Below are 25,548 nucleotides of genomic sequence, written 5' to 3' on the forward strand. Positions count from 1 at the left end.
CGTGCAGCTGGTCCCGCAGCGCGCCGAGCTCGGCCGCGTACCGGAGACAGTGAGGCAGCGCCGTGGTATGTTACCGGCTGAAGCACACGGCTACATACCTCGCGCGACAGCCTCGCGCCCCGCGCGTCCGCGTCGTGCAGCTGGTCCCGCAGCGCGCCGAGCTCGGCCGCGTACCGGAGACAGTGAGGCAGCGCCGTGGTATGTTACCGGCTGAAGCACACGGCTACATACCTCGCGCGACAGCCTCGCGCCCCGCGCGTCCGCGTCGTGCAGCTGGTCCCGCAGCGCGCCGAGCTCGGCCGCGTACCGGAGACAGTGAGGCAGCGCCGTGGTATGTTACCGGCTGAAGCACACGGCTACATACCTCGCGCGACAGCCTCGCGCCCCGCGCGTCCGCGTCGTGCAGCTGGTCCCGCAGCGCGCCGAGCTCGGCCGCGTACCGGAGACAGTGAGGCAGCGCCGTGGTATGTTACCGGCTGAAGCACACGGCTACATACCTCGCGCGACAGCCTCGCGCCCCGCGCGTCCGCGTCGTGCAGCTGGTCCCGCAGCGCGCCGAGCTCGGCCGCGTACCGGAGACAGTGAGGCAGCGCCGTGGTATGTTACCGGCTGAAGCACACGGCTACATACCTCGCGCGACAGCCTCGCGCCCCGCGCGTCCGCGTCGTGCAGCTGGTCCCGCAGCGCGCCGAGCTCGGCCGCGTACCGGAGACAGTGAGGCAGCGCCGTGGTATGTTACCGGCTGAAGCACACGGCTACATACCTCGCGCGACAGCCTCGCGCCCCGCGCGTCCGCGTCGTGCAGCTGGTCCCGCAGCGCGCCGAGCTCGGCCGCGTACCGGAGACAGTGAGGCAGCGCCGTGGTATGTTACCGGCTGAAGCACACGGCTACATACCTCGCGCGACAGCCTCGCGCCCCGCGCGTCCGCGTCGTGCAGCTGGTCCCGCAGCGCGCCGAGCTCGGCCGCGTACCGGAGACAGTGAGGCAGCGCCGTGGTATGTTACCGGCTGAAGCACACGGCTACATACCTCGCGCGACAGCCTCGCGCCCCGCGCGTCCGCGTCGTGCAGCTGGTCCCGCAGCGCGCCGAGCTCGGCCGCGTACCGGAGACAGTGAGGCAGCGCCGTGGTATGTTACCGGCTGAAGCACACGGCTACATACCTCGCGCGACAGCCTCGCGCCCCGCGCGTCCGCGTCGTGCAGCTGGTCCCGCAGCGCGCCGAGCTCGGCCGCGTACCGGAGACAGTGAGGCAGCGCCGTGGTATGTTACCGGCTGAAGCACACGGCTACATACCTCGCGCGACAGCCTCGCGCCCCGCGCGTCCGCGTCGTGCAGCTGGTCCCGCAGCGCGCCGAGCTCGGCCGCGTACCGGAGACAGTGAGGCAGCGCCGTGGTATGTTACCGGCTGAAGCACACGGCTACATACCTCGCGCGACAGCCTCGCGCCCCGCGCGTCCGCGTCGTGCAGCTGGTCCCGCAGCGCGCCGAGCTCGGCCGCGTACCGCGCCTGCGCTTGAGACAGCGACTCGGCGTACTGCGACTGCCGGTGGAAAACTGTCTTGAGACGAGCGCATTACAACACGAGTTTCACTCGAGAGTTACTCGAGTATTTTAAGCTTTTTTTTTTAAATATAAGTGAAATGCATAGGACTAATTGGACTGGAGCGTGAAATACCTCGAGTGCCTCGATATCGGCCTGCAATTTGGCCACGTCCGCGGCCGAGCCAGTGTCGCCAGCCTCTACGCGCTGTAGCCGTAGACTTTCTTCACGCAACTTGCGCTCCTGAGGACACGACAAGGTCATTAATACGTATTCCCTTAACAATCTCTATGACGTAGTGGTGCGAGTAGTCACTTAAAACACCGACGGTTTGTGGGTTCGATTCCTGCTCGGGATGGATATTTGAATTTGTATAAAAAATGTCTTTGCGGTTTGGAAACTTAATTTATAATATATATAATTTTATAATATAATCATATCTATTTTATCCATACTTAGATTATAAATGCGAAAGTAACTTTGTCTATTTGTTACGCAATAACGCCTTAACTGATTTTAATGAAATTTTGTACAAAGACAGATTAGACCTTGACAAAAAACATTGACTACCTTTTAAGGCGAAAAAATGCTTGAAGATAGAATACTAACTACAAATGCATTGGAGACATCGTCGCGGGTATCACTTTGTAGTTAAATACTATTAACCAAATTAGTCGATCTTTCGCTTCAGCCTGCCGCAGTCCACTGCTGGACAAAGGTCTCCCCAAGCTTGCGACAAACATCCCGGTTTTCTGCCATCCCAGTCTAGTCTTTTATGATTTTACGTAGACAGCCAAACAAAATTTAAGGAATCAGCCAATAATATATACCAGTACCTTGGTAGCCTCGGCTAGTGCTGTGTCTAGACGTGCTTCAAGGTCGCGACGCGCCTTGTCCGCTCGCCGGATGTCTTGCCGCAGTGCATCGATCTTGCTCATCGCCACTTCTAGCTCTTCTTCTTTGTCGCGAACCTGGAAATAATAACAGATTTTAATTAAGATAATAAGTTTGATTGGATAGTTTCCTAGATGGCATATGTCCAGCAGTGGAATGCTACAGGCTGAAACTATCAATAAATTTGTTAAGTCTCGTTTGTTCAAATGGAGTAATCAGACGAACTTTGTATTTATAAATTTCTATTGGCGTCAAATTGCCCTTCTATCGGAGAAGACAACTGAGTATAAAATGTTTCATGATGACGACAAAGGCTGTTCTCCCAAATACAAAAATGGTTGAGCCAAGCGGGTCTCAAAATTTTGTTATGTACAATTTAATTCAAAGAGTTACCCATTAGAGAATTTCTATAAAATAAAGAAGATATCCTTTTAGATATACTTTTGTCAACATATTTAATATATTTATTACATCAGGCACAAAGAAAAATCGTGAAACTCTCATTTAAAGTTACTCAAAAAAGCCCACAAACGAATCAATAGCTTAAAGAAATTCCAACACTCACCTGCCGAGATAATTTCTGTTTCTGTTGCCTCAACTCTGATAGTTTATCCGTCACTTCGTTATACTCCGTCATAGCGAGCTTTTTCTGAGTGACCGCGTCCTTTAACTCTTTGTCCTAGGGAGGGTGTGATAATGTTAGAGATAAACGACTTGGTCAAAACCGTCATAGTGCTTGACCGAGGTATTAGCACACAGACCTAAGTTCATTTTGTTGGTCTTCGAATGTATAATGACATTGAAACACACAAATATCGACATCGCCCATAATGGTAAGCGGTTACCGGTTACATTTTAATATTCAGACAACCTGATCTAATTAACAGATATATAGCATATAAGACCATATTTCAGAATATCTTACACCGAAAAGATTTTTCTATAAATAATAATCTACACAAATGCAGGCTTTTTTTAAATTCTTTTATTGATTTTTTTTGTCCTACAAGGACACGCCAGTCCCACGCAGGCATAAGCCTGCATGGGACATAATTTATCATCCTAATATTTACCAACAACTATAATAAAACTTAATTTCACAAATTCGTAAGTTAGTTATGTATTACATAGATGATAGAGATGTATGGACTTGGTGACGCTGTATTTCATACAAAAATTACTAATTTTGTACTAAAACACAGTTTATACATTATTTTTAAAAGAGAACTGCGGAGTTTCTTTCCGATTCTAATCTGCTGAATCTACATTGAGAATCGGCTGTAGCTTCACTTTTGAAATAAACTATTTTGAATTTGAAAAGTTATTTCAATTTTTAATTTTGTATTATTCGTGTCGTTAATTCCACACAAAGATAAGCACAATGTTTTACATACAGGACATGATGTTATTAGAACTTAAATATCCTACTTCTCAAAACGATTATTGGAATATTTGTTAGTAAAAAAACAAACAAAAAAAAAAACAAAAATTTAAAGTACAATTACCTGCAACCGAAGCTTCTCGGCGGTATCAGTCTTATCCTTGACCAATTCTTCTTTTTCTAGATTTAGCGCATTTATCAGAAGTTCTAACTCTTTGACGCGTGTCGCTAGTTCTTGCGGTGATGTCGATATTTCCTATAAAAATGTATAATACTTTAATTATACATATATCACAATAGTGTTATTTTTATTTTATTTAAGCGCGCAAATTTTAAAAGTTACAGGCCACTGTTCGTCTTATGTTATTACTGAATTAGATGGCCAAGTTTTTAAGACAGATTATAGGCTATAATACAACGTAATGAATCAGAGCAGTGTAATAACTATTTGCTACTAATTCAGTAATAAAACTCGACGTGGGTGTATTCATAAGAACTATTTACATATAATATATTAAAACAAGATAAACTTAGTCGATAAACAAAAGGTCATAAGTTTAAATTCGGTTAGTTACCTCTGTATACTATTACTCATTTTATTTTGATAATGTAATTTAAATATGCACAATCGCACACCTATATAAAGAAATATGGGTAAGTACAAAATATCACTATATATTTTTTTCACTTTATCAAAACAACTATTGATTCCTTAACGTGTGTCCTGTCCACACAAATTAATGTCCGCACACATGTTAACACGTGTGTGTGTATAAAAATAACTGAAAAAAAATATAATCAACAAAAAACAAATTTTGCAGTTACACCATTTTTTTCGCATGATTCAAAGCTAAATGTAGCAAACAACCAGTAAAAGCAAATATCATATTGTATTTAACTCTTTTACTTCCTTCAAAGTGTAAGAAAAAGCTTTAGCATAGCTTTTACATTTTATTGATTTAGGGTTCAAACGTGTTTTCGAACTTTCAGATTAGTCAACGACAATGACAGTTACAGTACCGCTTCTTTCAATAGTATAATAGTATTACAATTAGTAGTATATATAGCAACAGATTGATGTAATATAGTCTATCATATTACTTAATAAACAGACATTAAATGTAAGATACACATCATATCCCTATGTCGCTTGCTGAAATCCGGCTCGAGGGACCATGTAACCTTACACCTTGCTATTTAAGAACTTGTAAGTTAAATTAAAAAGAAGTAATGTTGACATAAGCACGTGAAGATTTCGCAGAACAAAACGTTGATTAGCCACAAGTTTACGTGCTACTCAATTTATTTATTTTTTCATGGATATAAATTTACCTGAGATCCTGACTGAACCGACGTATTTAACTGTTCGATACGCCTCACTTGCGCTTCCAACTCGCTGTTCCTTTGAGTTAGTGTTGATATTTCGTCTTTGAGTTGTGTTACTTCATCTGCAACATTTTATAGTATTACATATTTTTAACACTTTTTTAAATTTATTTAGCAATAACACGAATTTGTCACATTATTACTTATATTTAAAATAATATTATAAAATAAAAACATAATTCATACTTATAATAATTGTGTTTGCTCGCAAACGAAAAAAAAACCGACTTCAATTACATCGAAGAGTAATACAACGTAGGTCGACGAAAAAATAGTAATACTTTGTTCGTATTGTATATAACGCGACATTATAAAATTGTAGAATTATATAATGTTCTACTGTTATTTCTAACATTTTGTTAGCGATTGTCGGCAGAAATTTTATAAAAGGCCCGTCGTCGATTCGCGCGAAGCGCTGACATCGCTTATTACGGCGGGTTTTTTAGTTGAAGCGGATTTATATTGAATTACGGTTTATGTCTTTTTTATTAAAAATATGTAATGTTCATGTTTTCACACAGCTCCGATGCACGACTGGAGTTTTCCCCTTCAGATCAACTGTCTAAATAGGCACAAAAAGGCTTAATAGTCTAAGAAATATATTATTACTATATCAAATTGTAAATAAATGAATGCAATAACGCCACCTATCGGAACCTAATTGCGTTATTAGAAAACGTCTGAACGCCATCTCTAACAAGGTCATTCCTTCAGTAGATTTTACTGTTCAATTTTTTCATTCCGGGGCCTTAAATGAAAATCGATTCTTAAGGAGAAAACTCCAAAAACAGTCAAGTAAATACGCCATATCAGATATAGCTCAAAAAGTTCGAGTCAAATCTCAATTATATTTAAATGGGACCACATGACAAGCACCACCTATCGATTAAAAAAAGAATCATCGATATCGGTCCACCCAGTAAAATAGTAATGAGGTTAATATAACGTTGGTCGACGTAAAATAGCCAAGTAAATACCCAGTATTAGCGATAACTCAAAAATTAAAAGCTCAAATATATTTATAACGAATAAACTGCTACTCTCTACTCTAGTGGAATATTGTAATTTGATCGATAGTGAACGAAGTAATTTCATTACATTTTGATAGATGGCGTTGTGGCAAAGTATTGAACATGACCACAGTCGTCTTAACATCGTCATGTAAATACGTGTCATCAAAGATTACTCAAAAATTGCTCATTATATCTCAATCATATTTAAAACGGACGACATGACAACTATTAGCTTTTGATTTATACAAAAAAGATCAAAATCAGTGCACCCAGTAAAAAGATATAACGTATAATACAACGTAGGGTGACGAAAAAACCGTCAAGTAAATACGCAATATTAGATATAACTCACAAATTACGAATCAAATCTCAATTAAATTTGAGTGGGACCACGTGACGAATAGTAGCTTTTAATTTATATAAGAAACGTTAAAATCGGTGCACCCAGTAAAAAGTTATGAGGTATAATACATTGCAAGGTGACGAAAATAATGTCAAGTAAATACGCGTTATCAAAGATTAATCAAAAAGTAGTTATCAGATCTCGATAAAATTTATATGTGACCACATGATAAACATCAGCTTTCGATTAAAGTAAAAATTATCAAAATCGATACACCCAGTAAAAAGTTATTGCGGATTTTCAAGAGTTTCTCTCGATTTCTCTGGGATCCCATCATCAGATCCTGGTTTCCTTATCATGGTACCAAACTAGGGATATCTTTTCTATCCTTTCCAACAAAAAAAGAATTATCAAAATCGGTACACCCAGTAGAAAGTTATGTGGTATAATACAACGTAGGTCGACGAAAAAAGCGTCAAGTAAAAACGCATTATTAGATATAACTCGAAAAGTAGTTGTTAGATCTCAAATAAATTTAAATGGGACCAATCGGCACACACCACCTTTCGATTAAAACAAAATTTGTCGAAATCGGTCTACCTGGTCAAAAGTTCTGATGTAACATACATAAAAAAAAAAAAAAAATACAGTCGAATTGAGAACCTCCTCCTTTTTTGGAAGTCGGTTAAAAAAAAGAATCGAACTCGAGTTAGTAAAATTGTAAGCGACTTTCACAGTCGTGTTTGTTTATGTCTAACAAGAACAAAGTATATATCCTCTCAAAACAATCATTAAAAATTCAGAAAAAAATTACGAATAATAAACAAAGATACTAAATAAATATAATCCTCACCGCTTGCGCCGTCAGGTCTGTCAGCTCGGAGTTCTGCGATAGTTTGAGCGAGCAGAGCGTTTTCTCTCTCTAGAGCTTTCAGTGCCGCGCGATCACTTGCATTTGAGGGAGCCTGAGGAAACATTCAATAATGTGAAATATATATTATTTATTAAACAACTTATTATTATCAACTATTTATTATCTCAACATAAACTTAATACTAGATAAAGCTTATTTATTCGGTGCAGGATTACATAGTTGATAAAGATGTGTGGACTTAGTGACTGTATTTTATGCAACATGTTACTAATTTTGTAGTAAAACACAGTTTATATATTCTTTTCAAAAGAGTAAATGCGGAGTTTCTTGCTAATTCTTCTCTGCAGAATCTACATTCCGAATCGGTGGTAGCTTTACTTTTACAAAAATAATAATTTATTTTTAATTAACGTTTTAATTTGTAAAATGGCGATTCGAAAGTGCTCTTGGGACCTTGAGATTTTGAATGTGCCATGTGTGTGGGTGTGTGCGTGCGTCGTGCCACGTGTGTAGGTTGTGGCGTGCGACGTGGCCGTGTGTCCCGTGTACCTGGTTGGGCGCGTTCTTGGCCGGGCTGAGCGGCGCCGGCGCGCCCAGGTCGCTGAGGCGCGAGCCGCCCGTGAAGGTGAAGCCCACGAAGGGCAGGTGTGGTGTGTGGTGTGTGGTGTGTGGTGTGTGGCGTGCGACGTGGCCGTGTGTCCCGTGTACCTGGTTGGGCGCGTTCTTGGCCGGGCTGAGCGGCGCCGGCGCGCCCAGGTCGCTGAGGCGCGAGCCGCCCGTGAAGGTGAAGCCCACGAAGGGCAGGTGTGGTGTGTGGTGTGTGGTGTGTGGTGTGTGGCGTGCGACGTGGCCGTGTGTCCCGTGTACCTGGTTGGGCGCGTTCTTGGCCGGGCTGAGCGGCGCCGGCGCGCCCAGGTCGCTGAGGCGCGAGCCGCCCGTGAAGGTGAAGCCCACGAAGGGCAGGTGTGGTGTGTGGTGTGTGGTGTGTGGTGTGTGGTGTGTGGTGTGTGGCGTGCGACGTGGCCGTGTGTCCCGTGTACCTGGTTGGGCGCGTTCTTGGCCGGGCTGAGCGGCGCCGGCGCGCCCAGGTCGCTGAGGCGCGAGCCGCCCGTGAAGGTGAAGCCCACGAAGGGCAGGTGTGGTGTGTGGTGTGTGGTGTGTGGTGTGTGGCGTGCGACGTGGCCGTGTGTCCCGTGTACCTGGTTGGGCGCGTTCTTGGCCGGGCTGAGCGGCGCCGGCGCGCCCAGGTCGCTGAGGCGCGAGCCGCCCGTGAAGGTGAAGCCCACGAAGGGCAGGTGTGGTGTGTGGTGTGTGGTGTGTGGTGTGTGGCGTGCGACGTGGCCGTGTGTCCCGTGTACCTGGTTGGGCGCGTTCTTGGCCGGGCTGAGCGGCGCCGGCGCGCCCAGGTCGCTGAGGCGCGAGCCGCCCGTGAAGGTGAAGCCCACGAAGGGCAGGTGTGGTGTGTGGTGTGTGGCGTGCGACGTGGCCGTGTGTCCCGTGTACCTGGTTGGGCGCGTTCTTGGCCGGGCTGAGCGGCGCCGGCGCGCCCAGGTCGCTGAGGCGCGAGCCACCCGTGAAGGTGAAGCCCACGAAGGGCAGGTGTGGTGTGTGGTGTTTGGTGTGTGGTGTGTGGTGTGTGGCGTGCGACGTGGCCGTGTGTCCCGTGTACCTGGTTGGGCGCGTTCTTGGCCGGGCTGAGCGGCGCCGGCGCGCCCAGGTCGCTGAGGCGCGAGCCGCCCGTGAAGGTGAAGCCCACGAAGGGCAGGTGTGGTGTGTGGTGTGTGGTGTGTGGTGTGTGGCGTGCGACGTGGCCGTGTGTCCCGTGTACCTGGTTGGGCGCGTTCTTGGCCGGGCTGAGCGGCGCCGGCGCGCCCAGGTCGCTGAGGCGCGAGCCACCCGTGAAGGTGAAGCCCACGAAGGGCAGGTGTGGTGTGTGGTGTGTGGTGTGTGGTGTGTGGTGTGTGGCGTGCGACGTGGCCGTGTGTCCCGTGTACCTGGTTGGGCGCGTTCTTGGCCGGGCTGAGCGGCGCCGGCGCGCCCAGGTCGCTGAGGCGCGAGCCGCCCGTGAAGGTGAAGCCCACGAAGGGCAGGTGTGGTGTGTGGTGTGTGGTGTGTGGTGTGTGGTGTGTGGCGTGCGACGTGGCCGTGTGTCCCGTGTACCTGGTTGGGCGCGTTCTTGGCCGGGCTGAGCGGCGCCGGCGCGCCCAGGTCGCTGAGGCGCGAGCCGCCCGTGAAGGTGAAGCCCACGAAGGGCAGGTGCAGGCCCGAGAAGGCGGCGTGCGCGCGAGTGGGCGGCACGGCCTCCGACAGCCTGCGGGAACGCGACTGATTAATACCAACAATACAACCCAGCTGTGGCAATTAAGTCTTCTATGAAAACTTCATTACAAGAAAACGTGTGTATGTAGGATACTCCACTTCACAACGGTCTTTAACTACGGTTCTTCCTTCCCCTTATACATAAGGAGTAATAACCCGCCCAATAACCGAATCAGGTTTGTCGGCTGAAACTAAGGCCGAAACCAAATATTTAGCCAAAACTGGCCGGAACCGAACGGATGGTTTTGTAGAACTACCTTTCCAGAGTATCTCGTATATATTAAGACAAAACCAAATTTTATTAAAAGTTTCTATAATAACTTTAGCACATCTACTTTTTACATCACCAAAAATATTTATAGATATAATATGTATATGGGTTCTTAAACAAAACTAACCGTATATCAGTGTCATCGACATCGAAGTTAGACGTGTCCGTTGGACTGGATACATCCGGAACGAAGGGCGCCTGCATTTCTCTCACACTGTCCCAATCCAAACCAGCGAACCAGGGGTGACTCTGGAACAAATCATTTGATTTTAATAGTTTAATAATTATTATTAGACCCTGTATAACCGTTATTTAATACAATTTATCTCAAACGTGAGTGACACTTGTACTTGGCTGGTAAAAAAATGCTTTGAGCATTAGATCCGCCTTTTGCACTATTCTTGTGCAGAACATTTGGCAAGAATTTATGGGTCTTTAAATGATATGTTTTCAATGCAGTTAAAACTGCTTTTAAAAAAAAACGAGTGTGCTTTATACCACACGACTGAAGTAAAACTTCTTTATTTCAAAGTATTATAAACTGTTGTTACCTTGAAATCTTGTAATCCATTTCTTCCTAATCTAGTTTCAGAGGAACATATCAGCCTTCGTATAAGATCCTTCGCTTCTTCAGATACCTGAAATGTAAACATTTTAACTATATGTATATGTATAGCAGTACAATTTTTACTACTTCGACAATACCCCCTACAATTTACTTTTTTCTTGTTCCGTTTTTCTTGACCTATAAAGATTGAGTGGCTGCGAATTAAAACATGTAAAACTCCGCCTTTCATTCCGAATCTTGGTTTTTTATTTTGTGGGTCATAGTGTTGAAAAAATAAATGTTAGCGACTGCCTGGGCGTTAGTTGAATTTCAACTATAATTTTCATTCCGATTTTCAACTACCCAATTTCAACTACCCCTATACTCGGTTCCTTATAAAACGAATTTGTTTTGATGATTATCGCTCTTCTTAAACTGATTTGCACTGTGTTACCTTACCCTAGGGGTGTCTCAAGCACAGAAAGAATGAAACATTACAAGTTCACCCAGTGTTCCCTAAGCTCGATTCCTTCAAAAACCAACCCCTTTAATTATTATTGCTGCACAAAATGGTCTGCACATCTCAGGATGATGTTATGCTCAGTCAGGGGTATCTCAAACACAAAAAGAATGAAACATTCCATATTCAGCCAGTGTCCCCAAAGCTTGATTCGTTCAAAAACCAAACCCTTTAATGATTATCGTTCTGCCTGAAATGGTCTGCACATCTCAGAGTAAAGAGTATAGTCAGTCAGGGGTGTCTCCACCACAAAAAAAAAATTAAATATTTATAACAAACTAGCGACCCGCCCCGACTTCGCACGGGTGCATTGCTGATACTAAATATACTACTACAGAATGTCTTTAGTGTGAAGCTAGCTTATAGCATGGTTATTAACATAATAACAACAACATTCAAATATGCGTCGTTAGATTACACGTTGTTACAGAATGCGTTGAGGAAATAAAGGTTCACTGCTCGTTCCCGGTAGGTGATAGCGTGATAATATGTAGCCTATATGTTGACCCGACTTCTTAATAATATTCGTGTCAAATTTGAAGTAAATCCATGCAGTACTTTTTGAGTTTATCCCGGAGATACATACAGACAAAAATTCTAAAACAATATTTTTGGCTTCGGTATCGATTGTAGATCACACCCCAAGTATTCTTTAAAAAAAATATTCAATGTACAGTTTTGGCTTTCCTACCATTTTATTATATGTATAGATTACCTGAGCAGCGTGTTCATCGGGTGGAGGGCAGTGGAAGCAGCGTGCGTGGTTCATGATCTTGCCGTACGTCTCCACCAGCGACTCCGCGTAGAACGGAGTTTCGCCGAACAGCATCTCGTACATGCACACACCTGCACAATAAATACAAATCTATTCTAATATTATAAAGCCGAAAAGTTTGTTTGTTTGAAGCGCGCAAATTTCAGGATCTACTTGTTTCAGATGGACTATCTGAAACAAGACTGAACTGATTTACCGAAAAAAGTTACTTATATTATAGAGACAAAACGCTTACCCTACAATCAAGGTACAACAAATAAACTTAAATGAGTAAATTCATAATTAAATTTTATAGCAATAACTAATTAAATTACAACATATTTTAGTCCTACGAGCCATATATCTTACAAAACATATTGTCATAAGGATTAACCTAAGTATGTTTTAATTATAAACATATCTAATTAGTCAGCTATAATTTGTATTTAATTTGATTTGACTACTCACACAAGTGAATTGTTTGACCCAAAAATGGTGGAAAAAGTTATAAATACTAGTGCACGTTAGTCGGAAGGCAGTGATTGTTGAAATAAAGTAAATGAAGTAGCTGAAATTCTCGATATTTATTATTAACAAAGTATATTTTTGTTATAGCTTTTACTCAAGATTACTTACCAAGCGACCACCAATCACATTCCGGACCGTAACGCCCTTGACCGTCTTCCATTGCCTGTAATAAATCGTAAATTATAAGTTAATAAAACGACTACATATAAAATTCTCGTGTCACAATGTTAGTTACCATACTCCTCCGAAACGGCTGGACTGATTTTTATGAAATTTTGTTTGAATATCGGGTAGGTCTGAGAATCGGCCAACATCTATTTTTTATACCCCTAAGTTATAAAGGGGGGAGGGGGTAAATGGGTTAATAATATATATGGCAAAACAACGTTTGCAGGGTCAGCTAGTGTTTATATAATACTAATAATGTCTTGAATGACAAATTATTTGATACCTTACCCTTAAAATTTCTGGTGAAATGTAATCCGGCGTTCCGACAGCTACATTACTTTGTACCTGAACAAAACAAATTTATTAAGTACAAAATTTTGGCGTCTATAGGCTACGGTAATCGCTTACCATCAGGTGAGCCGTACGGTTGTTTGCTGACCTAGTTGTATAATAAAAAAAAAAACTACTTATCAACAAAAGACGAAAATTTTATAGAAACTATAAATGTTAAAAATATCTTAATGAGTGAACTTTTTCAAATAACTATAAAGTAATGTTACTTTTTTTACTTTTATTTCACTGTTAATCCTTAGTTCTTTTAAATATCCTTAGTCTTTGTTTTGTTTATATTTATGACATAAGTTTTGTGTTCTATTTTTACTCAAAACACTTAATTAACTTTTAAAATATTTTTATATGCTGTTATCTGTTCTGTATTCATTAGATATAATATTAGATAATATGAATTTTCTTACTTTTCCATCTTCTCCTAACCGCAAACAAGACCCGAAGTCCGCAAGTCGTATGTGTCCACTCGCATCTAAAAGCACGTTGTCTGGCTTTATATCACTGTAAACATAAAAACATTGATTTATTATACATCTATACAAATATATTTGAATAATTAATTGCCGAAACTGTTTACCACTGCGCTAGAGGATGTTTTTAAGACCTTGGATTGGGGGGAACGGGGCATCAACGTCAACGGTGAATTCATCTCTCACCTTCGTTTCGCCGACGATATTGTCATCTTTGCGGAGACGCTGGATGAGTTAGGCCAAATGCTGGCCGGCCTAAACGAGTCCTCCCGACGTGTCGGTCTCTGTATGAACTTGGATAAGACGAAAGTTATGTTTAACAACCAAGTCATACCGATACCGGTATCGGTCGATGGTACCCTTCTCGAAGTTGTTCAGGATTATATTTACCTAGGCCATACTATCCAACTAGGCCGCAACAACTTCGAGAAGGAGGCCGATAGGAGGATTCGGTTGGGCTGGGCGGCGTTTGGCAGGCTCCGTCGAGTCTTCACTTCGAAGATTCCGCAATGCTTGAAGACAAAAGTTTTCGAGCAATGCGTCCTGCCTGTGTTAACATACGGAGCCGAGACGTGGACACTGACCAAGGAACTGGTCCACAAGTTTAAAGTCGCTCAACGTGCAATGGAACGGGCCATGCTTGGGGTCTCTCTCAAAGACAGGATTAGAAATGAGACTATCCGCGGGAGAACGAAAGTAACCGACATAGCCCACAGAATTAGCAAGTTGAAGTGGCAGTGGGCTGGTCATCTGTGTCGCAGGACCGATGGCCGTTGGAGTAGACGGGTCCTAGAGTGGAGACCGCGTCTTGGCAAACGCAGTGTGGGACGTCCTCCGGCCCGTTGGACCGACGATCTACGTAAGATTGCCGGTGTAGGCTGGATGAGGATTGCGGAAGACCGGGATGTGTGGCGCGAACTTGGGGAGGCCTATGTCCAGCAGTGGACTGCGATAGGCTGAAGTGAAGTGAAGTGAAGTGAATTAATTGCCGCAATAGCAACAGGAACTGGCATTACGTGATGTAGACACGACCACTGTTCATTACAAATATTACCATTACAGTTACATACTTAAGCTTAGAAATGTTGGTCGTGTTAGAATGTTTAAAAACTGATCTAGTAACGTATATTAATAAGTAGTGTGTAAGCGTCTACATGTATGTGTGCGTATGCGTTCGTGCATGTGTGCGTGTGTGTGTGCGTGCGTGCTTGCGTGTGTGTGCCGTATAGGTGCGTGTGTGCGTGTGTGCGCGTGGTTGTGTGGGTGTGCATAGGTGTGTGTGCGTGTGTGTGCTCGTACCGGTGGACGTATCGCAGCTCGTGCACGCTGTGAACAGCGAGCACCATCTCTGCGAGGTAGAAGCGCGCCATGTCTTCGGGCAATCGGTCCTCAAATTTGGATAAGAGAGTCAGGAGATCACCGCCGCAGTAGTAGTCCATCACTAGATACTGTAAGGACACGACACAAATAAAAGCCTAATAAATAAATAAAATACGTGTGTCTGCTTGCAAACGAAAAAAAAAACCGACTTCAATTTACAAAAACAAGTGATATGACGTAGCTAGATTGGTAAAGAATCAATTAAATACGCAACACGTAAATTAATTACCCATCAGATCTCAATGAAATGGGACCACGTGACAAGCACCAGCTTTTGATCAAAAAAAGAATCATCACAATCGGTACAACTAGCAAAAAGTTAGAGGTAACACAAAAAAAAAAACAGCCGATTTGATAATCTTTTCTTTTTTTATAAGACGATTAATAATATAAAATCATTCAATCCATTAGTCAACTATCACATCATCACATCAGCCTATCGCAGTCCACTACTGACCATAGGCCTCCACAAGTTCTCACCAAAAATGGCGTGAACTCATGTGTGTGCCCATAGTCACCACGCTGGGCAGGCGGGTTGATGACCGCAGGGCTGGCTTTGTCGAACCAAAAACGCCGCTTTGGCCTGTGTATTTCAAAGCCAGTAGTTGGATAGTTATCCCGCCATCGGTTGGCTTTTTAAGTTCCAAGGTGGTAGTGGAACTGCGTTATCCCTTAGCCGCTTCTTACGACACCCACGGGAAGAGAGGGGGGTGGCTATATTTTTTAATGCCGCAACCACACAGCATAATGGATTATAATATTAGCTAATCGGTAATGAAACCTGCCCGCAAACAAATTGAGTATTGAGTATGAGTATTTATGTAAATCTATACTGACGCTATGGCAGTTTCATCTCATTGAAACTTACCAAATTGTGTTCATCTTGGAAGGCATAGTGCAAGTTGGTTATCCATCTCCTGTCACCAAATACGAGGACATCTCGCTCTTCTTGAAAACACGCCGTGTCCGCTCTCTGAAAATGTAAGAAACAATTAAGACTCTCATTAAAGACTTCTTTGTAGCTTCTCTGTGTCTAATTAGAGGCAGTTTAAATTGATTTTTATAAGGTCGGTTGCTATTAACAGACCTATAATTGCTTGTAAAGATTGTTTGTACAATAAACTAAATAGAAAGGTATCTCCCAAGATATCGTGTCAAATGATTGTTTTACACCACTTTTATTGCCAATATCTCTTACGCATTTTGATAAAATATTCACCAAGACAAAGAAAGTGAAAAGTGATAATATAGTACAACTCCATCATTTTATAGTAAGAATCAACATACCTTAAGCATTTCCCATTTATTCAATATCTTCATAGCGTACACCCTATCCCCTGCCGTAGCTGACACAGCACTTCCTGTTGAATTTGCCCCGCTGTCAGTTCCCTGTAAGTGTAAAGTTAATTTAGAACATAGTTTTACTATTTGTAACTCTATTGAGCTTAACAAAACGAAATATAACTACTTGTGGTATATGATAAGGAGTGTTGTAAGAAGTTTTTTTTTTATACAACTGGGTCGATAAGCGTACGTTTCACCTGATGGTAAGTATTTACCCTAGCTTATAGACGCCTGCAACACCAAAACTATCGCAAGCACAATGCCGACCCTCCCCTCGGAACTCTGGTCACCTTACTCAGCACAGGAAAACAACAATGCTTAAAAGTAGTATTATTTAGTAGTAATATTTTGGCTGCACTAAATTTACAGCAGGATATTCCCTGCTATACCCTACCTAAGTTATTGGTAAGGTCTCGTCTATAAACCACCTTTGCTAGGAATTAAACAGTGCATTATGACTAACAGGCATCGTTTGTCACTGAAATTATACTTTTTTTGAAATGCTATTCCACAAATATTTGTGAAATGTTCGAATATTAAAACTTAATATGTTTTAATTGTTGTTGAAATTAAAAATAACAGTCAAAGAAAAATTTAAAAATATGTTTAGTCAAATTTATGAGCTGAACGAAATAGTTGATTATACCTGTCACTCATATTATATAAACCTCTATAAACAATTGCTAGAGTCATCACAAAGGGTAAAACAAAATATACTTATAATGGCACAAGAGACGGCCTATTTTCAACTCTTCACTAAAAATATGCCCTTTGTCCATAAGGTTTAACTGAGGTAGGGCACAGCAGGAATTTCCTGCTCAAAATATGGAGCAGCCCGACTGGGGTAGTACCTCGACCTTACAGAAGACCACAGCTAAATAATACTGTTTTCAAGCAGTATTGTGTTCCTGTTGGTGACTAAGGTGACCAGAGCTCCTGGGGGGTTGGGGATTGGGTCGGCAACGCGCTTTCGATGCTTCTGGTATTGTAGGCGTCTATAAGCTAAGGTTATCTCTTACCATCAGGTGAGCCGTACGCTTGTTTGCCGACCTAGTGACATAAAAAAAAGGTACGTTAAACTCGCAACTTTATCATAAACCTTTTTAACATAATCACCTGCATGAAAGACGCTCGAACGACGCAAACCTCCCCGAAGGCGCCCCGTCCTATCACTTTAACAAGCTCGAAGTCATCCCTTGATAACCGTAGACGTTTCAGTGCCACTGCCACCGGCTTCACTGAGAATATAAAAAAAAAAATACTTAATGAATATAATTATTTTTTTTGAAACGAAAAAAAAACCGACTTCAATTACATCGACCACTGATACAACGTAAGTTGACGAAAAAATAGTCAAGTAAATACACAGTATTAGTAGATGACTCAAAAAATAGTCCTCAGATCTCGAACAAACTTAAATAGGGCCACATGAAGCTCGATTTCGATTAAAATAAATTATAGTTTTAAAAACGAAAAAAATCCACGCTTTTATAGCTAATCGAAATAAAAAGTAGAAAATAATTTTTAATCACAGAGTTTATATTACAGTAGTAGAAGATCGAACAATCAATCATAATTAATTACTTCAAAATAAAATTGTAATAAAATTTAAATTATTAAGAGAATGATTCAATTCAGAGTAAAAAACGTGGGTTGCATTTTACTATACTTTCATAACTTTTTACTATGTTTTTATAACTCTCCACACATAGATAGTTGCAAGTAGAATAATTATTACATTTAATATATCAAGCACCCCGTGGTAAAAAGAACCCTCATAATCGAACCTCCTTTTTTAAAGTAAGCTAAAAATAAATATCTTTAACATTCACACACAAATATATTATAATCATTTACATACTTGTAACTACAAGTATACATAAAAAAATTTATCTTTTATATATACTTACTTGTAACTCGAACTTAAAGTATACGTATAAAAATTATTTCACTTTATAAACATCGTAAATATTACAGTAAAACGCGTTTTAACTTTTTCCTTGTTTATAAATAACACAAAAATATTTTGCATATCAGTTAAAGAAACTTCTTACGGTGTAAGTATAAATTTAAAGATTTTTAAAGTTAGTACTATTGCACTATATTTTTGTACTAATTGGTCGAGTTTTGGCACTTGTCAAATTAATTACTTATAGTTATTGCAGCTTTTATGGATAAGTTAAAACCAATTTAGTTTGTAATTTTTAATTTTAAACACAAACAAACATTTTCTGAATCTTAAAAAAATTTAAACAACACTGTCCTCCCGTGACCGTGGTTGCTGTAAAGTATCCGAAACGTCGGGAATCTAAAAAGTTAATAAACTGCGATAGAAACCGAAAAAGTTGTTTCATTTAAATGAGTAAAATTCGCTTAAACATTAGAAAAAAATATAAACAAGCTGAAATATTCTCCTGTTTAATACATAATTACATTGCGAAGTCTTTCAATAACTTTTTTTTTTGTACGAGCTTCATTACTATAAATTGAGTTACGCTCAGTTAGAGGGGATAATCAGAGAATCAGTAATATTAACTAATAATAATGTTATTGATACAGTCACTGGACTGTAAAATTTTCTTTAAACTAATCTTGAAGACATGAGTTATAAAAAAATTAGTCTTTTTTATTTTATGTTGTACTATTAATGCCTGTAACCTATAACTTTCTTCGGATGGAAATTTTCATTATATCCTATTTGAAATGCTATCAAAAACAATACTACATTTCCATTGATTCTTCTATGGGTTGCAGCGTGGTGATATAATAATAATGATATAATAGCCTAACGTAGTATCGTCAAAAATATTCAAAACCAGCACCTACAGATTTATACACAAACCCACACTAATACACCTTCGTCTTACATGCACACACCTACACGAACACACATTCACCTTTTCATGTCTTACACTCACCTCTAACTGCAGTGGAGGGGACGGAACATAGCCGTTTACTTTTTATTACGTTCTGTTATTTTTTAAATATAGTGCCTAGTTATGTATTTTATAATGATTAATATCTTTATATATCAGTGTGATCCTATTTTGGCCATATTTGTACATTATATTGTAACATATACTATTGTAACATAACGCTGTCGGATTGCCTATAAAATAAATAAATAAATAACTCGATAAATTGGCTATTTAAAACTAAGATTTTTTTTTATTCATTTTTATTTGAGATTTAACCAAACAAACTTACCGCTATAATTTTCTTGTATCTATTCTAATAATTGTGTACAACAAAAAAATAACTAATGCTTACTTGACTATTTTTTCGTCTACCTACGTTATGTCATACTACACAACTTTTTACTGGATATACCGATTTTGATGATTCTTGTTTTGATCAAAAGCTGGTGTTTGTCTTGTAGTCCCTATTTGATTAAGATCTGATGATTACTTTTTGAATAATCTTTGATAGCGCGCATTTACTTAACTATTTTTTCGTCAACTTACGTTGTATTACTTTTCGATATAATTGAAGTCGGTTTTTTACGTTTGCGAGCAAACACAATTATTGTTTATTTAATTACAATATCAATTAAAGTCAGATAATTATTTATTTACTTATACATCCAAGTATGAGTAGATTTTTATCATAATTATGTGTAAAGTAATTATTTATATGTTTTCATTGATTCACAAATGTGATATTAATTTAAATTATAATATGTGACAAATTCAAGTAGAAATTATTAATGAACTTGCTTCTTCATATATGTATAAAGTTGCTGTAAATGACCTGGAATATAGCAACATGAATACTGTTATCTATTTAAACTACTTTATTACCATTATAAAGCTAGATCATTAATATATGTTTTTAGTGGAGTTTATCGTAGTCACAAGATACGTCACAAGATACACTGATTTGAAGAAATCTTCTGTATTCCTCTGTTTATTGACTAACATTATAGGCTAAAAAACATCACGCTACGACACAAAGAACCGAATAAGTATCAGATCTCTTAAACGCCAATTAATCTGACTTAGTAAAACACATAAACTCAATCAATGCAACTCAACCAGGAGGGTCTAAAAATATAATAGTTTTTTTTTCTTTCTTTTGTAAATACAATCTAAAACTACTAAACCAATTTGATTAGTTATTCTAACAATAGAAACTAACATTACCTGAACCTAGCATGCATGTATGAGCACTAGAAACCATAAAGTATCAAATTGCTAGTGTTTTCAATTTTAGAAAATTACTTACCATATTGTATGAAGTCAGCGATTGCCTTCTCCCGTCTCAAACTACTGTTGCAGCACTCATCGTACAGTACCAACAGCATATCCAGAAGTGTTTCCACGCTCAGACCCTGGGTCCTCGGGCCTTGGAGGCGGCGGGAGACGAACATCGTCTCTATCTGCTTAAGCCTCTTTATACCTAGAACTGATAAAGAGACATTTTTAGTATCGAAAAACTTCGGGTTTGTTGAGTTACGTACACATTTTTGTGATGTATAACAAGGGGACTGCGAGATAACATGATTGATTTAGGCTGTAATATCCCACTACTGGATATGGGCCTATTTTTCCATGTAGATGAGGGTTCGGAGTTTTATTAGACATGCTGCTTTACCGTGGGTTAGCAGAACAAGAGGAAAAACAAGAGGGCATTAACATACATAGTTATATGCTTGTTATATGCTATAAGACTAAATTGTATATACAAGCCGTTAGTTTTTTAAATAAATAAACGTATTTTTTTAAAGATGGTTTGGCGGACGGGTCACTGCAATATTTGCAGAACAAAAATTTGTATGGGCCGTACAGATATTGTCGTGGTCTGAATGTTTATAGTTATCTTACTGGAAGCTAAGAAGAATATTAAGTATCATTACAGCCTATACAGTCCACTGCTGGACATAGGCCTCCACAAGTTAACGCCAAAAATAACGTGAACTCATGTGTTTTGCCCATAGTCACCACGCTGGGCAGGCGGGTTCGTGACCGCAGTACTGGCTTTGTCGCACCGAAAACACTGCTGCCCGTCTACGGCCTGTGTATTTCAAAGCCAGCAGTTGGATGGTTATCCCGCCACCGGTCGGCTTTTTAAGTTACAAGGTGGTAGCGGAACTGTGTTATCCCTTAGTCGCCTCTTACGACACCCACGGGAAGAGAGGGGGTGGCTATATTCTTTGGTACCGTAGCCTCACAGTATGTTAAGTATGTTTATTTATAATTATATACTTCATTATTTATTTATTTTTTATAAGACATTATTATTCTATTCAACTAATGATTGTTTCTGATTGTCTTTATATGATTACAATCTTCGATTGTAGTGTAATATAAATATGTAGCTTGTTTTAAATTTTTATATTCTGTATTAGTCATAGTTATTATAACCTATCCTAATAAAATAAATTAAATAAATGAAGTATATAAATTCAAACATTACGGTCTAGTTAAATAGACAATAGTGGCGACGAGACCATGAACCGTGATTCCTAGTATACCGTAATTTACTATAGTATATAATTATATCCCACACTTCTTATTTAGTCCTTATTCATTTGAGTAAAACCTTCTAATTGTGCTAAAGTAGCACGGACGATTTTGCAAATATCACGAAAAAATGAAGAAGACAACAATAAGATGGGGCTGTTATTTACAGCTAAGTATTTTAAACTTTTAACAGACTTCCAAAAAAGGAGGTTCTCAATTCGACTGTTTTTTTATGTGTTACGTCAGAACTCTTGACTCGGTGGACCGATTTTGATGACTTATTTAATCGAAATTTGATGCTAGTCATGTGGTCCTATTTAAATTCAATCGAGATTTTTCGAGTACTTTTTGAGTTATCGCTAATAATGCGTATTTACTTGACAATTTTTTCGTTTACCTCCGTTGTATTACTGGTCGCGGTCGATGTAATTGAAGTCGTTTTTTTTTCGTTTGGAAGCAAACACAATTATAATTGAAAGGTTTTTGAACAGGTATAGGCTTATAAAGTACAAAGCTTCAAGCTACGACTTACAGAAGCAAAACAATAATAAAAATCGGGAACCTAGGGTTTTAACTTTTAACAGTTTAAAGACAGACTGAAATTTCAAAGCAATTATTTTAAGTTTGTTCATACCAGACTAAATAAATTATCTTAACATTATTATATTTTACATATTTTAAATAAATGAGAAGTTATGTAACAGACGGCTTTGTCTAAAGTTTTCTATTTTTTACTTTTCTAAAAACATCTACAAATAACAATTTATTACAGCTCAAACAAAAAAGTAAAATAAAAGCTAATCTAGGAAAACTAAACTGAGAAAAGTTAATCGGATTTTTCCGTATTCACTAAATTCGTCATCTCTATGTACATAGTTACATACATGTAAATAATATTACTTGTGAGTACGATTTGTTGACATACACGACGTAAATAGTACAGGGATACCGAAAACTTTAATATTTCATATTATTAAATCTATACTAATAAATGGAGAGCCGGTTTTTTTATTCGATTATACTACGAAAACTACTGAGCCGTTCTGAATAGTACTTATAACATAAATAAGATGCAGCATGTTTCGGAGAAGATTTTAGTATATGATATGTTGGTGATTACTTATCGTGTAAAAAAATATGGATTTTTTTTTATGTCACTAGGTCGGCAAACAAGCGTACGGCTCACCTGATGGTAAGCGATTACCGTAGCCTATAGACGCCTGCAACATCAGAAGCATCGCAAGCGCGTTACCGACCCAATCCCCCCCCCCCCCCCCCCCCAGGAGCTCTGGTCACCTTACTCACCAACAGGAACACAATACTGCTTGAAAAAAGTATTATTTTGCTGTGATCTTCTGTAAGGTCGAGGTACAACTCCAGTCGGGCTGCTCCATATTTTGAGCAGGAAATTCCTGCTGAGCCCTACCTCAGTTATGGATGGACAGAGATCGCTATTATAATTATATTATACAATGACTAATTATACTATGAGTGTAGGTGAAATTATTTGCGTAAAGGGAATAAAAAAGGCTGGCTGGCTAGGAATAACGTAATTTATTTGTATCTGTACACCAAGTATCAGTATTCTATTGAGTTTTTACAATTATATATAGCAAAAATCGTCATCGAGTTCCTAATCTATCAAGGAAAACCACTAACTTAAGTTCTCGTACCCAAACCGTAGATACTCAGTAAGGAAGGTCAGGCCGCTAATGATGGAAAATTAAAACCGATGGATTCAAGCGTTGTCGAAAATTTCAAATAACTTTTTCTAACAATAATTCGAAAAAAATTTTTTTTAACAGTACTGAAGTTTCAAATATCAAGGAAAATATAGTTTTCATAAATGTTTTAAATGCAAGAAAACTCACTATTTTGCAAAAAAAAAATGGACGAATTGAATGAACAATTAGGATTAAATCTTTAGTTAGAAGATTTAGGTTCATCCTTATGGAGAAGAATCAGAAGCAAAGTTTATGCAGAGACATTAAAGCCTTTCTGATGCCTAAGAAGATAAACATAATGTCTGAAATATACCAATTTCCAAAATACTGTAATTACAGCGATATTTTTTATGAAATAGATATAAAACGATATCCCGATCGTTTATTACAAAAAATAGTGGGGTTGCACTAGTGGGATAGTAGTGACCATTCGTTGAAATAGATAAAAGTAATTTTTGAACGAAATAATGCTGATCCGGTTGATAAGGGTCATTTTGCGATGGCTTCCTTACATACTTACGGCTTCGGAACCTCATAGCCTAAACTAGCTCTACGACAAAATTATTTATGCTTTATAGTAGGCTGGTAAAAATCGGTCTGGTGAAGCTGTCAGTTGAGATTATTATTATAAAGACCTGATAGCAATCATCAATTATTAGCCAATACACAGTGAAGATCATTAACTATAAGCATAATTAAAAAATTTCTTTGTATAATTGTGTTTGCAGACAAACGAAGAAAAACCGACTTCAATTATATCGACAAGTAATACAAAGTACCTAGGTAGGCGAAAAAATAGTCAAGTAAATACACATTATCAAAGATTACTCCAAAAGTTGTAATCAGATCTCGATGAAATTTAAATGTGATCGGCTTTCGATTATACCCCGAATATACATTAAAAAAAAAAAAAAACACGGTCGAATTGAGTAACCTCCTCCTTATACTTATATTACATAACCGGAGTCTATTAATAAGTTTTATAAATGCAAAAGTGTGTGAGTATGGATGATGTACATTTGCTACTCTGGGCGGTATTGTAATGCAACTTGGTACGTATATAGCACGAGATTCAGAATAATAAAAGCTTTATTTTAATCCGACATACCCGCGGAATCGGAATAAAAGCTGATGGACGCCCGTCTTATCTAAATTATTATAATCTAACGGATTGTCTATTATCAATCCAAATAAAAATAAAATGAATATTAATTCACCCAACAATACATTTTTAAAGTCGACAATCAACAGGAAACAGCACCAAAACAATGCGTCTACACAAAGAGGATATCCCTAGCCTTAAACGAACAATATAATTATGGTACAACGTTATTGTACAACGTTTTCGATGAATCAGTACTGGTATATTTTTAATTAATTCGTAACAATTCGACACTAATTAGGTAATATTAAATGATGCAATCTCGCCAACAATGTTTATTTATCGTTATGGTATAATACTCTCGTTTTTCTTGCTTTAAGCGTTCTGTAGCTATTTTTGGCTATATTTTTTTTAACATATACTTACTATAAAAACGAAGATTTATATTTCTGAACTCTGGTACGAGGTAAAACTCAATTACAACGGGACCAATTTTAAAAATTCTTCTTCTGGGAGATTTCTACCATTGACTGACATAGGCTATATTTTCTGATACTAGGGGGCGAAATTTTAACCAACAACTCAGAAGCGGTAAGTCGAATCCATTAACAGACGACTAAAGACGGGGGATATATCCAAAAATTGTGGAATGCGTGTTACGTATTTTATAGATGGCTTCTAATAGTTGTATCACACTTAAAAGTCAAAACAAGGAAAGATAATGTGAACATAACACATTTGTGTACTAGTTGCGTTTTACTCGTTATTTTTATCAATTTGATATTAAAGTAAAACGTCTAACAGAGGTCATGCAGTGTTTATTTTTTTTATCATATGTTACTAGAAGATTTATGATTTTTTATCAAAATTGATTTATTGTATTATGAATACAATAATGCCAAGATTGCGTTGATGTTATTTTAAGTGTATCTTTTAGATATCGGCTTATCATGATTTGTGATATGGTTAAAATATAAAACAAATATTAGAAATTGATATTGATTTGAGTAATATGAATGTGTTGTTTTAAATAATTAGAAGTACAATACAATACAATTTATTGTACACTATCAGAGAAAATAAATTACACCGAAAAAGAAAATATAGACATGTACAAAAAGCGGTCTTATCGCTAAAAGAGCGATCTCTTCCAGACAACCTCTAGCATGAAAAGGACA

At 39.2% G+C, this 25,548-nt stretch overlaps 1 protein-coding gene across 1 annotated transcript in view; it reads right to left on the reverse strand.

Annotated features, from left to right (window-relative positions):
- LOC123667412 (serine/threonine-protein kinase Genghis Khan) overlaps window positions 1-25,548 on the reverse strand; it is an 88,327-nt gene that overhangs the window by 56,988 nt on the left and 5,791 nt on the right. The window contains exons 3-21 of the mRNA XM_045601316.1: window positions 20,307-20,486; window positions 17,199-17,320; window positions 16,026-16,127; window positions 15,607-15,711; window positions 14,658-14,806; window positions 13,296-13,389; window positions 12,829-12,885; window positions 12,481-12,535; window positions 11,806-11,936; window positions 10,575-10,661; window positions 10,151-10,272; window positions 9,594-9,744; window positions 7,413-7,524; window positions 5,150-5,265; window positions 3,942-4,073; window positions 3,002-3,115; window positions 2,379-2,513; window positions 1,678-1,785; window positions 1,429-1,542 (exon numbers count right to left, since the gene is read on the reverse strand). Coding sequence (XP_045457272.1) covers window positions 1,429-1,542; window positions 1,678-1,785; window positions 2,379-2,513; window positions 3,002-3,115; window positions 3,942-4,073; window positions 5,150-5,265; window positions 7,413-7,524; window positions 9,594-9,744; window positions 10,151-10,272; window positions 10,575-10,661; window positions 11,806-11,936; window positions 12,481-12,535; window positions 12,829-12,885; window positions 13,296-13,389; window positions 14,658-14,806; window positions 15,607-15,711; window positions 16,026-16,127; window positions 17,199-17,320; window positions 20,307-20,486 — 2,186 coding nt within the window. The remainder of the gene's footprint in view (window positions 1-1,428; window positions 1,543-1,677; window positions 1,786-2,378; window positions 2,514-3,001; window positions 3,116-3,941; window positions 4,074-5,149; window positions 5,266-7,412; window positions 7,525-9,593; window positions 9,745-10,150; window positions 10,273-10,574; window positions 10,662-11,805; window positions 11,937-12,480; window positions 12,536-12,828; window positions 12,886-13,295; window positions 13,390-14,657; window positions 14,807-15,606; window positions 15,712-16,025; window positions 16,128-17,198; window positions 17,321-20,306; window positions 20,487-25,548) is intronic.

The sequence above is a fragment of the Melitaea cinxia genome, chromosome 28, assembly GCF_905220565.1.
Source record: "Melitaea cinxia chromosome 28, ilMelCinx1.1, whole genome shotgun sequence".
NCBI classification, from domain to species: Eukaryota; Metazoa; Arthropoda; class Insecta; order Lepidoptera; family Nymphalidae; genus Melitaea; species Melitaea cinxia.